Source organism: Eucyclogobius newberryi, unplaced genomic scaffold (genome assembly GCF_026437365.1).
Source record: "Eucyclogobius newberryi isolate DKJ021-1_F unplaced genomic scaffold, fEucNew1.0.hap1 SCAF_10, whole genome shotgun sequence".
Taxonomy (NCBI): Eukaryota; Metazoa; Chordata; class Actinopteri; order Gobiiformes; family Gobiidae; genus Eucyclogobius; species Eucyclogobius newberryi.
In genome coordinates this window covers 24,925,657-24,940,494 of record NW_027315724.1, presented here as the reverse complement: position 1 = coordinate 24,940,494, position 14,838 = coordinate 24,925,657, and the positions used below count along the sequence as shown (strand labels likewise).

The 14,838-nt window shown below is 41.3% G+C and overlaps 1 protein-coding gene across 3 annotated transcripts in view; it reads right to left on the bottom strand.

Annotated features, from left to right (window-relative positions):
• Positions 1-14,838, bottom strand: part of igsf9ba (immunoglobulin superfamily, member 9Ba) — a 40,784-nt gene that overhangs the window by 5,973 nt on the left and 19,973 nt on the right. For 2 of the 3 annotated variants that reach the window (XR_011930541.1, XM_072464268.1), the window contains exons 4-19: positions 12,947-13,098; positions 9,099-9,216; positions 7,674-7,815; positions 6,543-6,688; positions 5,858-6,000; positions 5,595-5,735; positions 5,401-5,520; positions 5,180-5,330; positions 4,963-5,086; positions 4,330-4,505; positions 3,569-3,795; positions 3,380-3,464; positions 3,142-3,303; positions 3,017-3,062; positions 2,274-2,360; positions 54-1,670 (exon numbers count right to left, since the gene is read on the bottom strand). Coding sequence is in view for 1 of the 3 variants with exons in the window: in XM_072464268.1 (XP_072320369.1) it covers positions 54-1,670; positions 2,274-2,360; positions 3,017-3,062; positions 3,142-3,303; positions 3,380-3,464; positions 3,569-3,795; positions 4,330-4,505; positions 4,963-5,086; positions 5,180-5,330; positions 5,401-5,520; positions 5,595-5,735; positions 5,858-6,000; positions 6,543-6,688; positions 7,674-7,815; positions 9,099-9,216; positions 12,947-13,098 (3,637 nt within the window). In the remaining 2 variants the exon portion in view is untranslated. The remainder of the gene's footprint in view (positions 1-53; positions 1,671-2,273; positions 2,361-3,016; positions 3,063-3,141; positions 3,304-3,379; positions 3,465-3,568; positions 3,796-4,329; positions 4,506-4,962; positions 5,087-5,179; positions 5,331-5,400; positions 5,521-5,594; positions 5,736-5,857; positions 6,001-6,542; positions 6,689-7,673; positions 7,816-9,098; positions 9,217-12,946; positions 13,099-14,838) is intronic. The other variant, XR_011930542.1, reaches the window with a different exon arrangement.

Here is a 14,838-nt window from a genome sequence, read left to right as displayed (position 1 = left end):
AAAAGAGTCCCCTAGTAAAAGCAGATATAGGTCTTTAGGAGTGGATCACCTACCCTGAGGCTGTAACGTGGAGCTGAGAGGGCTCTGAGGGCAGCATCTCCTCCTCTGTCCTTCTTTGGGATGGCCTCTGCCCAAACACATCCCTGCCCTCAGAAGGGGGAGAGGGAGACTGGGACGGGTAACTGGCTGCAGTGGAGGCATATGACATGTGGGCATGGAAACTTGGGCTGGGCTGCCTGGGCTGGCCCTGAGTGGGCGAGGCTGTGAGGGAGGACCTCCGCGTGAAGGAGACCGTAGATGAGGGCTGAAGAGTGATCTCAGGCATCTCCAGAGAGCGGGAGGTGCGCAGGATTGTGGGACGGGGTGGGGGGCGCACTAAAATGTCTGGGGAGCCGGGTTGGGTGCTCAGGGGGCTTTGGGACAGTGGAGAAAGCCGGGACGGCTGAAGTACTAAAGGGGGTAGACTTGGGTCTGCCCGGCGCCCGGCCCTTGGGCTCAGCCAGGACTGGGGGCTACTACTGGGGGCTGTGCTTGGGCTCCCTGTGCGAACCGCCGGGTCAGGGTAAGGCAACACTGGTACACCCACACCGTGGGACGTGTGTCTGAGCTGGCCGACACTCTGGGCCTGTTGCATAGCTAGACGCCTCATGGGAGGCCCCAGGGGCCCCAAGGATCCCATGGACCGGTCTCTGCCTGGGGGAGCCATAGGGACCTCCAGCTGCAGAAGTCCAGGGCTGGTGGGGTCCTTGAGGGAAGGCAGGTGCAAGCGGCCTGGTGGGTATGGAGGCGGCTCAGGGAGGTCCTGGTGGTGCAGGGTGTGGTGTGGGTACATGAAGCGAGAACTTTCTAGGCCCAGGAAGGGAAGCTCATGAGGCTGCCAGCTTTCAGGTGAGTGAGGTGGGCTGTGAGTATGTGATAGAGAATGGCCAGAGGCAGTGTACTGATGATGCTCCAGCCCTTCACTCTCCTCAGGGATGGAGGGGTAACCAAAAGGCCCCTCTGCGGTGCCCGGAGGCGAGGACAGAGCGGAGCTGCGTGGGCTCATATCTGGCATGTAGAATGGTGGTGGGATCCCTGAATCACCGCGGCTGCCTAGATACCCATAGAAAGGTCCCTGGGGGAAGCCCCTGTATCGGGAGGCTGGGGCCTGCCCTGAGGCATGAAGTGCACTGCCCTCTGCAAAACTCATACCTTCCATGGCCCTGTGCAGGCGGGGGCTGTAGTTGGGGGGCTGCGTGGACTCCAGACTTGAGGACGTGGGGGAGAGTTGAGGCCTCAGAGTGGGCATGATGGGTGGCAGTGGTCCGGGGTCAAAATCATTCTCCTCATCCGATTGGCGGAACTCAGGGTACATGTCAGACTCCTCTGCGAAGGGAAAGCCCTGGATGCGCCGGTGTGGGGGGCTGCAATCCATAACAAAGCGTCCATCAGGACCCCGGCTTATCAGCTCTATTGGAGTAGTGGCCTCTGCCTCATGTTTAGATACACTGTACTTCTTGCTGGCTATGGCACGCTTTGTTTTCTTATAGAAGGAAAGCTCTTTTTCTTTCTCTCTTTGAGGGCTGGGCAACTTGCGGACATACAGGCCTGGACCATGGGATCCATCTGAAGAGAGAGAACGGGGCCGAGATGGGGGTGAACTCTCTGGACTGATCTTCCCAGATGATAACCTAAGAAGACAGACAGTTTAAGTAGAGAATATATGATGAAATAACAATATATACACTCAATAACTAGCCAATAAAAATATTAATTCCATCAGGACATTCATAATGAATACCATTATGAGAATATTCATAATGAATAACATTATGAGAATATTAACTACTATCAGGATTACATCCTGATAGTGCAGCAACTAATGAATCAAGCCACAATGACATGATGAGAGAAGAATCAAAGACGCAACCATGACAACCACATCTATTGACTCTACATTTTCTGGAGCAGAAGTGAGAACAGCTTCCATATGCTGCACCAAATGGTGATCTGAGAGAAAGCAAAATGAATCTAACCAGGCCTCATTTGCCCACACCAGGAGCAGCATAGTCAGCTTGTCAGCTCCTTCTAGGTCACATAGTGTATAAAAAGATCATATTTACAATACTGCACTGTACATGCAGCTGTTTGAGTCTTCTCTACACGCTAGACATGCAAGTAGGATTTACTACCACCAAAACTCATTTAGGATCATTACTATGCATCGCATTGAACATGCAGCCAAGCCAGTGCAGTGCAGCACACTCTGTTGATAGGTGCAAGCAGGCACTCACAGGGGGCTGGCGGGCGGGGGCAAGAAACTGCTCCTGGCAGGCTCATCCCAGCAGGGCTCTACCCCGGGCAAAGGGGTAAGAGGAGGCCTGCGGTGGGAGACAAATGACATGGGCCTGGTTCATTCCACTTTTACACATTGGGGTAAAGTCCCTGACCTTCCTGAACCATTTTATATTATACACAGGAAAGTGCAGTAATCTATGGTCTTTACTTCTTTCATCTGGAATGGGATTTACACATGTCACAGAAGACGTCCAGTATTTAAGTCACTGCTATTACAGCCTACTATTACACATGTATTACAGACAGACAAATACACACATGTAGTGGTTGGGTACTTTTGATGTGCCTCTAAAACAAATGTTTTCCCTAATAAACATTCATGCAGCAAGCAAACAGCGTTTGAGGTTAAAGTATACAGACAGATCAAAAATCAATACAAATACTGCAGCCTGGGCACTGGGTAATGTGCCTAAAGTGCTGACATGGTTGTTCTGAACTCTGCTTAAACTGCCCAATATCCACTAGAGGCTGCTACTGTCCAAGTTCTTCCACATCCATTTCTCCTACAGTTTTTGTCATTATTATTTGTTGTGTTTCTCCTTCATAGCTTTATATCTAACAATTGTGCTCTATTTATGTATATAACCATTAACTATCATTATGAGGAGAAGATGTAGAGTAGAGAGTTGTTGCACAGTAGTGACTGGCAGATGGGGCTTCTGACAGTGGATTTACTTACGGTGAATCTATGCTTTTCCTGAAGTGTGTCACGGACAAAGGTGGATCTGAGATTACAAAAAATGTATCATTCAAGTTTCAAGTTTTTTCAACTATCACTCATTGCACACTGTCTTCCAAACTAACCTGGTTTGCGCTTAAGCTTGCGACGATGTTGCTTGTTTACAAAGCAAGCAGCTAGAGTGCTAAACAGTACAGCTGCTGCCAGAAAACAGATAGTTGCCACAACACCCGCCACCACAGGCCGAGCCAGGCCCTCATCAGTCAACTCTGCATGGGGAAAGGGATCTAGTGCAGCGGAGAGTAGTTAAAAAAGTAAGAATAAAAGATGTTTAAAAACAAATACTTGACGTATGAAACTTACCCGTACTAGACACTCCCACAACATTACTACTCTCACTGATCAGATCATCCATGACAGCCATCACCCGAAATTCATACCAGGCCTCCTATTGCACATCAGTTCATTTCATCCATGAAAAGAAGTGAATACCACTCAGAAATTAAATAATTAAAGATGATTTTAATTCATGCTAACTCAATCCAAACTCACCTGAACAAGATCTCTGGCTATCAGCTCAGTCTCTGTGGAGGAGATCAGGTCATCCAGGACCTCCCACTTCTCCCCGAGGCGAAACTCCATGATGTAGCGGTCGATGGGAGACGAGTGGTTGGCTGGAGGAAGCCATGTCAGTAGGACACCCTGCTGAGTGCGGTTGGCTGTGAGGCACCGTGGTGGAGTAAGAAGCACCAGTGGTTCTGGGGTGCCCAGAGGAGAGCCTGCCAGAAAGACATGTCCCATTGAGGATCAATGAACACAAAATAGTTAACTATGAAACCTTTACTCATCATGTCATGTATTGATGGGACTTTATTTAAAATGTTTACAATATACATATTTAATGTATAGTATGTATGTATGTATGTATGTATGTATGTATGTATGTATGTATGTATATAATTATCAATGGTAAATGTTGTCTAAAATGTTTTAACCATAACAATAACCATTTATCACTCAACTGTAAGAGCAGAATTACCCCCCACAGAAAGGGCGTCACCGTGACCTGTGCATGCATCAACTATCACAGCAGCATCATTTATATTGCTGAAAACCCAAGCCCATCCTTGAATGTTTCTGCTGAGACACTAATTTTAAATACCATGCCACTTAAATTAAATTTCTATCGAAGAGGCAGCACATACAAGTGAAACACTGTATCTGATCACAACAACAGTTGAATTAAAAAAAGATAAAAAAAATTAACAAATATAATAAACGGAAGAGTCAAAAATAGTAAGCGCAGCATTCACCTGCAGTGGTAACTGTCACTACTTCACTGAAAGGCCCGGTGCCCAGTTTGTTCTGTGCCAGTACACTGAACTGGTACTCAGTACCAGGCTCCAGCCCGGGCACCAACAGCCACGTCTGTGCACCAGAGACCGGCATCGAGTGCCAGTCATGAGGCCCAAAATCTGTTCTCTTTGACCTAAGGACACAAAAGTAAATCTCAGCAAATATTTGAGTGGCATTGGTAGTCCACCACAGTTCTTTACCTTTTAAAACTTGTTTTAAATTTTATTTTAAACATTCATGATACATACATCTAATAAAATCAGGGTTAACTAACACTAATAGATACTAATATTCTTTATTCAAGAAAGACTACCATTGTTATAGTACTGAATTGTTGCTGTGATGTAATCCCTCAGGCATCCGGGAATGTTTCATAACGATTGTTAATTGAAGTGACAAAGCCTCTTGGGTGAGAAACGAAACATCAACTCAAAAACCTAGTCCGAATGACTACTTCTTTAAACTTTTGTTACTATATATTCCTAAAAACTAAAAATGTGGAGACAACTGCAAACTCTGTGTAGAGAATAGATACTGTATTAATATTCAGAAAAACATACTGCCAACAAATAACTATTCATAATACTTACACTGGGCCGTACCACACAGAAAATGTCTGTTCAAAGCCCCCATCATAACCCAGTTCCCAGGAGACATTTGCAGAGGTTGTTAATGGAAATACATGGATATTGCCCGGTGCATGCGGACTAGTGCCTGTATGATTGAAAGGGAAAGAAAAAATAGTATAAAATGTGCATGTAACATTTATTAATGTAACAATTATATACATAAATTGGGAATTTATACCAATCACTAGGATCCGCGTGCTGGCAGTGATGCTCGTGACCACATTTGTGGCTACACATTCCCATTCTCCATGGTCCTCCTTGCTAAGGGACAGAAACTGCAAGCTGCCGCTGGGTAAGACATTGTGCTTACTCCTGCTAGGCTTGCCGACCTTTTAACAGACAGACAATAATTAACTGAGAGCTGTTACTGTATACAAGAAAAACGTAAGAAAAGCATACTTTTCTCCAGGTGATAGTTGGTATATCGGGGTCTCCAGAAGCAGCACATGGGATTACTAACTCTCTCCCCGCCTCTTGCCGATACTCACCCCCAGGCCTCACGTTAAAGTAAGGGGGATCCTGTACCAACATAGTATTCATAAATACAGCATTCATCAGATGAATTATAAATTAATATAGCTTTAAACAGAGACCTTAAGCACCAGAGTGGCATGGGGGGATTTGCCCATAGTACCCAGGGCATTGTAAGGCACACAGGTGTAGGTGCCCAGGGAGTCTTCTGTGGCCTCTGCCACTCGGATACTTCCATCTGTCATCAAACTCCAGCCAGGGTACTACGAGACACAGTCACATACAATACTGTTCGTATACCATTTGAAATCAAATATATTCAAATCAAACAAACAAAGGTAGAGCATGTAATGAGGAAACAAATGAATGATAATGTTAGACAGACCTTCTCCACTCTGAGCGGGTAGCCATCTTTCTCCCACTTCACTGAGGTCACAGGTGGGTTGGCATCCACTGGACAGCGGATGATGCCTGGAAGTTTCCGTGGCACATAGATGACTGAGGGCATGTTGATGACTCGGGCTGGGTCTACACACAGACAAAATATCCATCAATATGGTTTGACAACCATTAAATAGAATAAAGGTCACAGTTCCACACACACACACACACACGCACATGCACACGCACACGCCCAGGCCCACGCCCACGCCCACGCCCACGCACACACACACACACACACACACACAGCATTATAAACCCATATGTCTACACTGCTTTACTGGTCGTATAAAATGCAAAAACACCACTAAATGACTCATCAAAGATATACTAAGCACTAGAACTTGAACATAGTGTCAACACTGGAGAAATATTCCTCTGCAAACCATACAAGAACGGGCACAGACAAGACTGTGCTACTTCAATAAATATGCTAAAATGCATGTTAATTCTATGTGATGATCGCTGCACTTTGCAACATGTGACCTTGAAATTGAAGAAGGCCACTATACGATGTAGCAGTGTGCAACAATACAAGAGCCTTCAATACAGGCAGCCGAAGTGGTGCTGCTGTTCCTCTGCACCGGGCCACCCCTCCCCCTCTACTGCGTTGCCATAGAAACACTCACACTGAACTGTCAGGTAGGCTGATGCCGAGGGCGAGATACCCAGGCTGTTGCTGGGACTGCAGGTGTATTTCCCAGCATCCTCTGGCTTGACTCGGAAGATGATGAGTGTCCCGTCAATGAGAATCCGCACCCGGAGCTTAAGATCACTGCAACACATGAACATGAAGAAATAGTCAAGTAAAACAGTGAATGCACACAGTGGGCTATATAACATGAACCTGCCATCAGAGAGCAGCAGAGTGCCAGGCAGCAGCTGCTGAAGAGGGGAAGACACGGGCTTATGAAAAAGTCAATGTTTCATGAGGGACGCTAGATCCTCATATAACATCTAATATAATATGACATTTGATTTTGCTGGCACAAAACATGTTAACCTGCTGACAATTAGACACTAGGGGTGAATGATACTGACAAAAAGTAATATCATAATCTTTTTTGGGAGTCTACTGATCTATTAGTTGGGATATAATTATCAGATGTGAAATGTCTGTCAAAATTAATCACAAAAGAGCAGAATAATCACTGTATCATTTTAATCAACTCTTTTACTAATTCTACTAGAATTTTTTACTAACAATATTCAAGCGTTGATGTCTAACCGAAATTAGACACTGTTTAGTTTTATAACCTTTAAAAGAAACAATGTTTGGATTTGGTAATAAAAGTTTGTGTGTAAATATTCAACATTCAGGTAAAATATTAAGGTAAGATTAATGTATGAAGGTTAAGGTCCACTGTCCTCTGCAACGCCATCAGGGCAATCTTGAGCAAAGGTTTGGTCAGGACTTCCTAGATGGAGGATTAGTCTTTTGTGAATGGTTAATGGAGGAAACATGAAAAGTTAAATCGAATCTGAGGCAGTGTGGCAGACATATTCTTCTATGAACTATGTCATTACGTTGTTTGATTTGATCCTTGTCCAGACACAATCAGTTCAACAAACCTTCATAGCTTAAACTCACTACTGGTATATTACAACTTCTGTAATAGTGGCTGGTTGAAACCCTGATTAGCAAATAACTTTTGAAAAAGATGCAATGGCCAGAGAGCAATATATATCACACATGATACAACTTAATAACTTTGAGCAATAATATACTTCATAGAACAAGCCATCAAATAAAACTTTACTTTTTGAAATAGACATTGTCTTCTTCCCAAAACCAGGTGTAGGTCAGGTTGCCAGGATACGCCTCTGCTTGACATGTAAAGAGTGCATTCTGGGATATGTTCACGGTGACATTTTCGGGTGGCGAGACAATGTATGGAGGCCCTGGAAAAACAAAAAAAAGAGATGCTTTACACAAAACAAGTGTGCCACATGTGGAACAATTCAAACACTACTACTGCTGAAATAAAATCATTACTACCACTGCTATCCTTCTGCTACTACCGGTATACAATCTTACTAAGGGTTTTAGTAACTTTCCTCTCCACCTGACATGTTTTATTTGATCATAAAACACACTACTTTCGTAAGGCTCACTATGTCACCTAAAGGACAAGTGTTGAAGCCTATGCATGCTTTACATTGTCACCTCTGCAGACGTCTGAGGCAGTCGAGGACGCGCCTGACTATCAATAAAACAGCAGAAGCCATGAAAGGTAAGCTGTCTTTTATGAGTGGGCCCAGATACAAGCCTCCTGGATATTCCCCCCCCCCCGTGCTTAACTTTAAACACCAGTCGGGACCACTGACTCCTCTGCTGAGCGAAGGGTAGCGTGTAACAATTAAAAACAGATCACTGAGGTGGGAATCCACTCCTGGGGTATATTTCAGTTATTGCTCTGCGCACTTGTCTCATCTTTATTTTGGGGTGTTCTTTTCGGGCGATACTTCTCAGCAGTCCGCGAGATGACTTTGTGGAGGTGTTTTCAGAAATACTTCAGTGGAAAGTACAAGTGCTGCTGTCTCTTAGTCAGGTAGTTATTGTACATGAGAATGGGCTCTCAATCAACCAGGTTAAATAAATATATATATAAAAGCATTTTTACATTAATTTGTTTCCATCACTTATATTAAAAAGCATTCGACATATTCTTTGTGAAAATGTATTAAATAAGATAAGATTTTGTTGTCCACACATGGGGAAATTTCATTGTTGCAACGCAGGTAGATAAAGAGGAAAAGAACAGATAACTTATAGAAAATTTAAATAAACACTCTTAATAGAAGAACTCTTATAAAAAAAAAAAAACTCTTATAAACAAAAACTTCTATAGACAAAACCTCTCATTTCCTAATAAGGAATGGAGAGGAAAAATAATAACGATAAACATAAAATAAAGACAAAAATAAAATAAAAACAGCTAGCATAAGACAAGATAATACTAATAATAATGGTAAAATAAACACTCTATTTTCATCAGTTCTATGCACATGAATGTGACACTATTGCATGTGAGTACGACAGTAATTGCACATGGTTAAGTCAGTATTGCACATGTTCAAATAGCTTGCTGACACGTAAACAAGGTACTTCTCATGCTTTACTGGAGTTTCTTAATGACTTTGTTAAGTTCAGAACATATGTTTAGAGGATAGTGGATCAGTACCTTGAACGAGCAGTCGTGTGGTGTGCAGAACCTCTCCTTGATCACTGTAGGCTCGACATGTGTACGCTCCTCTGTCGTCTCGTGTGATCGCCAGGACGGTCAGACCGCCATCGTGCACCTGCAACATTACGCAGAGACGAACTTGTAATCACAGTGTGTTTTTATTTGCCATCAGGATCAAATAGTTGGTGTTCAAGTTACAACATTTGCCAGCGTTTTAATTTGCTGTTTGAATGTCAGATTGAAGATTTGTTGACCCGGTTTATGTTTCATATCTCCGTAATAACTGGGAACAACGTACATGAAACAAAAACGCAGACACTGACACAAAGTTTGATGTCTCCTCTGTCAGTGTGAATAAACAAAATGGGAATACTTTTTTTTTTTTTACACAGGCGCCATTATTCAACCCCAAAAACTAAAGAATTTGAGTAATTCTCAAACTCAGCTGCTTCTGGTGGTTTACGAGGCCCTTTACATTTCATATACAAGCTTAGTTTATGATGCAACCCATCGAAATTGGGATAAAACCAGGACTAACCTCAAAACTATAGCCAAGAACTAGATCAGGACTAAAGAAGTATGAGAACAGAACCAAACTAAGTCAAGGCAAAAAGGGTGTGAAGTCAGTTGCATCCACTTCCTGGTCCTTTTTTGGGTAATGCCTGGGTTAGAAACTGTAGCAATAACATTATCCAAGTGAAGACCTGATGCAGCCAGAGTTTAGACTTGGAATAGTCCTGATTTAGATCTGATGGTACTGGAAAGCCACATCTTCTCTTAGGTGGTACTGCGCGTAAAAGGTTTGAGAAACAAGTCGTTGGATCCAATCCCTCACAATTAACGATAAGATTCAACATTTGTGGATCATAAGTTTGGAAATGTGTGGCCCAAAAAACATGAATCTTCCATAGCTCTCCATCTGAAATGACAACATCAACAAATTCTAGAGAGGGAACACAACCTATATTAGATGCAAAGATCTAACTCCACTGATGAGAAGCAATAAGCAGCAAAGAAACACATTAACCAAAGCTAATAGAAATGGCCTCATAAATAATGCAACAGGCTGCGTGGCCATTCAAGTCAGACCCAGCTGTAGTCTGTCCATTCATGTGGGCTGCAGAGGAGAGGATGTGCTGCATGCAGCCGCCCGCACCGCTGCTTCATCTGCCTCCGTGTTTGAGCGACACAGACGCCTACACCAGACTACATCACAGACCAGAGCCAGCCTGTCTGCAAATGTGTCAGCGCTGCAGCGTCAGTCAAGATGCACACTGTGGTCATCTCTGTTGCAGTGGGAAATATCTAAGTGTTACATGGGCCTGGAGTACATCTTTTACTTACACAAGTTATTTATTTATTTATTTGGCAGACACAATGCAGTCAGACATAATCACAAAACAAAGCTTGTGGCTGTTGCGATGCATGCAGAGTTTATAGCAGGGGCTAATTCTCAACTCCTCCTGCTTTTCTACACTAACTAATTATATAGTACAAAACACATACACTCAGTCGACGCTGATGCTTTATCTCTCACTCATTCACTTTCATACTATTTAAAAAGGGGGCACAGTTTTGATTTGATTTCTGCCAAAGACATGTCTGGAAGTGAACATTTTTAACTCATAAATGCTCTGAAATTCGCAGTGAGTTCCACAGTTTACCACTCTTATCGTGTTAGGTAGAATTGGCAACTCTAAATTGGCCCTATGGACAGGTGTTGAAAATTAGCATATTCTGCAAAAACACTTAAAACATTGCATCTGGTTTGTCCAATGTAAATGCTATGTCCTTAAATAAATAAATAAATAAATAATAAATAAAAATAAAATGCTGTCCAAAAGATGTCCTGCACTCTCCAATTTTACAGTTCTGGTTTTCTCAGCTGTTAAATATGTTTGAGTGGTCTGAAGCATGATTTGAGAAAACAAAAACATAATCCTTCTTCACCTTCTGGGACAGATTTATGTCATAATGTTTTGTGATCTGACTGTCGAAAACTCCTACATTCGAATCCACAGTGAAGAGTTCCCATCTCTCTTTCTCTCTCGCTCTGTGTGTCTTTCACATTCCTACATTTGTCCACTTTGTTTCCTTGGAGCTGAACAAACTCATGCCCACCTTGCCTCTCGCTTCTCTAAAGTCTGTCGCTTTTGCGCAGACAGAGCTGATAAATTAAACCGTTGAAGTGCACAGCTTTCACTAGTGATTTTGTTTAAGTGTAACATTTTTATTTGGGATAATACAATATTTATGAAGGAGACGGGGGCCATTAATAATGCATCACAATGTTGTCCAATCGTTTACTGGGAGAGACAAGTTAAATGGGGTGATACTCAGAGGGCTACCGATCCAAAATATTAATACATTAACAATAATATACAAAAGACACCAGAGGAGAAGCGTTTTATAGGCATTATTGTACGCCACGTAGAGTTATTCACAATCTGCAAAAGTACTGTTTAAAGTACTTATTATCATGATTCGACTGAAAACTGAGTACTATAAGATGTCACTGTAATAAGATAAGATAATCCTTTATTGTCCACACATGGGGAAATTTCATTGTTGCAACGCAGGTAGATACAGAGGAAAAAGGACAGATAACTTATAGGAAGTTTAATAGAAGAACTCTTATAAACAAAACTCTTATAAACAAAAACTCCTATTGACAGAACCTCTCATGTCCTAATGGAATGGAGGGGGAAAATAAATAAAGATAAAAATAAAACAAAAATATAATAAAATAAAATAAAAAACAGCTAGCATAAGACAAGATAATACTAATAATAATAATAATAATAATGGTAAAATAAACACAGTTTTCATCAGTTATATGCACATGAATGTGACACTATTGCATGTGAGTACGACAGTAATTGCACATGAATATGACGGTATTGCACATGCTTAAGTCAGTAATATATGTACCAGTAAATCCAATATTCAATGCACCAAACTACTATGATAAATACCACTCCAGACTTTAAAATGGGATCTACAAAAAACAAACAGACCAAGTGAAAATGAAACCAAACCACTCTCGTTTTCATGAATACCGACTGAACTGCTTTGCTTCATTAAAAACACAAGTGGTCTATTTTTGCCACTGGAGCTCGTATCAGATGTTTGCGCGCAGAGGAGCCTGTTCGTTACTGTCAGTCGCACATATGTTAGAGCGATCACTTGTTATAGTGTATAGTTAGAGGATGAGATTTCCACTTGAGAATAGGTGACATTTGCACCTTCCACTTGAGATGCAGCGTCTTGTGGCAGCAGTACTCCGACACTGAGTCATCGCTAATAGACCACTGAGGTAAGAGACTTCACAACTGCAGCATATGACTTAATGTGGGTTTGGGTTGTCACTTTGGTCGACCAAAATATCTCGAGATTATATCATACTGTCAGCGGCATTTGTCTTTGATTAGACAAAATAAAGCTATATCACGTCGTGTGTCGTTTCTTAGCACACGTTAAACAAGTTTATTATATTATTTGACAATCTTGTTGAGTAATTCTTGCCTGATTTGATTTTCCATTCTCAGCTGGTCTACAAATGTGGATGGAAATGTGACCTACACCTTTAAAACAGCAAATATTACACACTATTAACAAATCGATAAACAAAACATCAAAATAACATCAGAGCCACAATATAATGATGAGACTATTTCACCATATAATATTCATCAATTTGGATATAGCTAAATGTACATTACCGTAATTGTAATTTTTTCATTTTTTTTTTTTTTTTGCCTGGCCATAAATAAGACCAAATACAGAGCAAGAAAACCACAGCATCTGTTCATATTCATAAATACTCAAAGGGAAATGTTTCTTACCGAGTATTTGGAGTTGGTTTCAAGCTCCTCCCCCTCCCTCAGCCAGCTGATCATTGGTTTGGGGTTTCCCAGGGCGGAGCAGCTCAGCATAGTGTTGCCTCCTTCTTTTGCCTCCACATACTGAGGTGGTGTCGATGTGAACGTCGGTGGAGCTGCAGAGAACAGAGAAGGACCATAGTTAAACCAGGGCTTGTAGTGATTATAGTTAATGGATTTCATTTATCCTTCTTTTTCATACTTTTTCCAATCAAATACTTTGCTATCAACTATGGGCCTTAGGCAGAGACACACTCTTCTTTAATACACAGGCAAACAATTTCACTTTCATGTTCTTTGGGGACAATTTATGCTTGATGTGTCGGGAATTAATACATTTACCGTATTTTTCGGACTATAAGTCGCACCGGAGTATAAGTCGCCAAGCCAAAAAATGCATAATAGAGAAGAAAAAAACATATCTGAGTTCCACTGGAGTATGAAATGCGGTTCAAGTGTGAAAATGACAAATAATATCACATATAAGTCGCTCTGGAGTCTAAGTATAAGTATATAAGTATAAATATGAGTATAAGTCACACCCCGGCGAAAACCATGAAAAAAGGTTCAACTTATAGTTCGGAAAATACGGGTACGGTACTTATTATAAGGACAAAGAAAGCACACAAATCAGAAGGATTGTTTGATTGTCATAATACAACTCAACAACTCAATACACTTTTCAACACAAATGAGTCCTTTACCACATAGTCTTTCTTATACTAGTTCTAATATTATATATCAAGACCTTTCAGGAAAGATCAAGGTCATATTTGTGTGATAGTTATGGTACTGATAATTCAAATGAAATCTAGTTTTGATACTAGTTTTATTATGTAGTATTTAAGATAATTAACTGGTAGGGTTGTCAATGGTATCAAAAATCGGACGCAAATCAATACTGAAACTAGTATCAAAACGAGACACTCATTTGCGAAAGTATCAATACTACAACAAATCACAGGACAAAATTTGACCTTTTCTGAACAGTGTTAATTTATCTTCTTGAGCTTTATTAGAACTAGTATAAGCCAACAATTTTAAGAAAGAAAGTGGCATTATTTCATTTATTTTTAGGCTTTATTAAACAGGACAGCTCAGAGTGAAATGTGGATGAAAGAGAAGGGAGGACATGCCGTAGAGACCTCGATCTAAAAAAGAGCATTATTGATTTTTATTGCATTATCATTGTGGTATCAAAATTAGCTTGACATTTTAATACAAAATTGTTATATGCACATCATAAAATCTACAGTATGTGCATTATAAAACATTCAATCCATCAACACTAATCTGTTCTGTTGAAGCTGTCTCTTTTGAAAGTCTTTTAAATCTTTTAAATGAGAAGCTGGACTGTTCTAAACTTTCGATTATTCATTTATCATTCATTTTCTCTTATTTTTTTACTTTTCTTTTGAGTTTTGTACATGAATAAAACATTTTTAAAACACTGTGTTGCTAACAGCGCGTGTGAGTATTTCCTACATGTGATAAAAGCCTTCAGGAGAATCAACTCGCTGGTTAAATGCAGTTACATTCATCAACCAGGGAGTTCCTGTGCACGGCCCGATTCACAGTAGAGTCGTCTTGATGGGGAAACCTGGGAGTAGTTGTACAAAAAATTTAAGCTCACATCAAATCCTTGCCCTACTTACTGCAGCTTTCATTAATTATATACATCAAAGCCTCTAAGTTCTCTCACCCACCATATTTTTTTAGCTGTAAACCCCAACCCAACGGCAGATGGCCTGGATACTCAAGATGTGTATTCACGCAATTTGCATACTGTGACACTGTCTCTGAGGAAATTCAGGATATTCTGCAGGGAGGTAAATTAGTAACATAAGATAATTGTT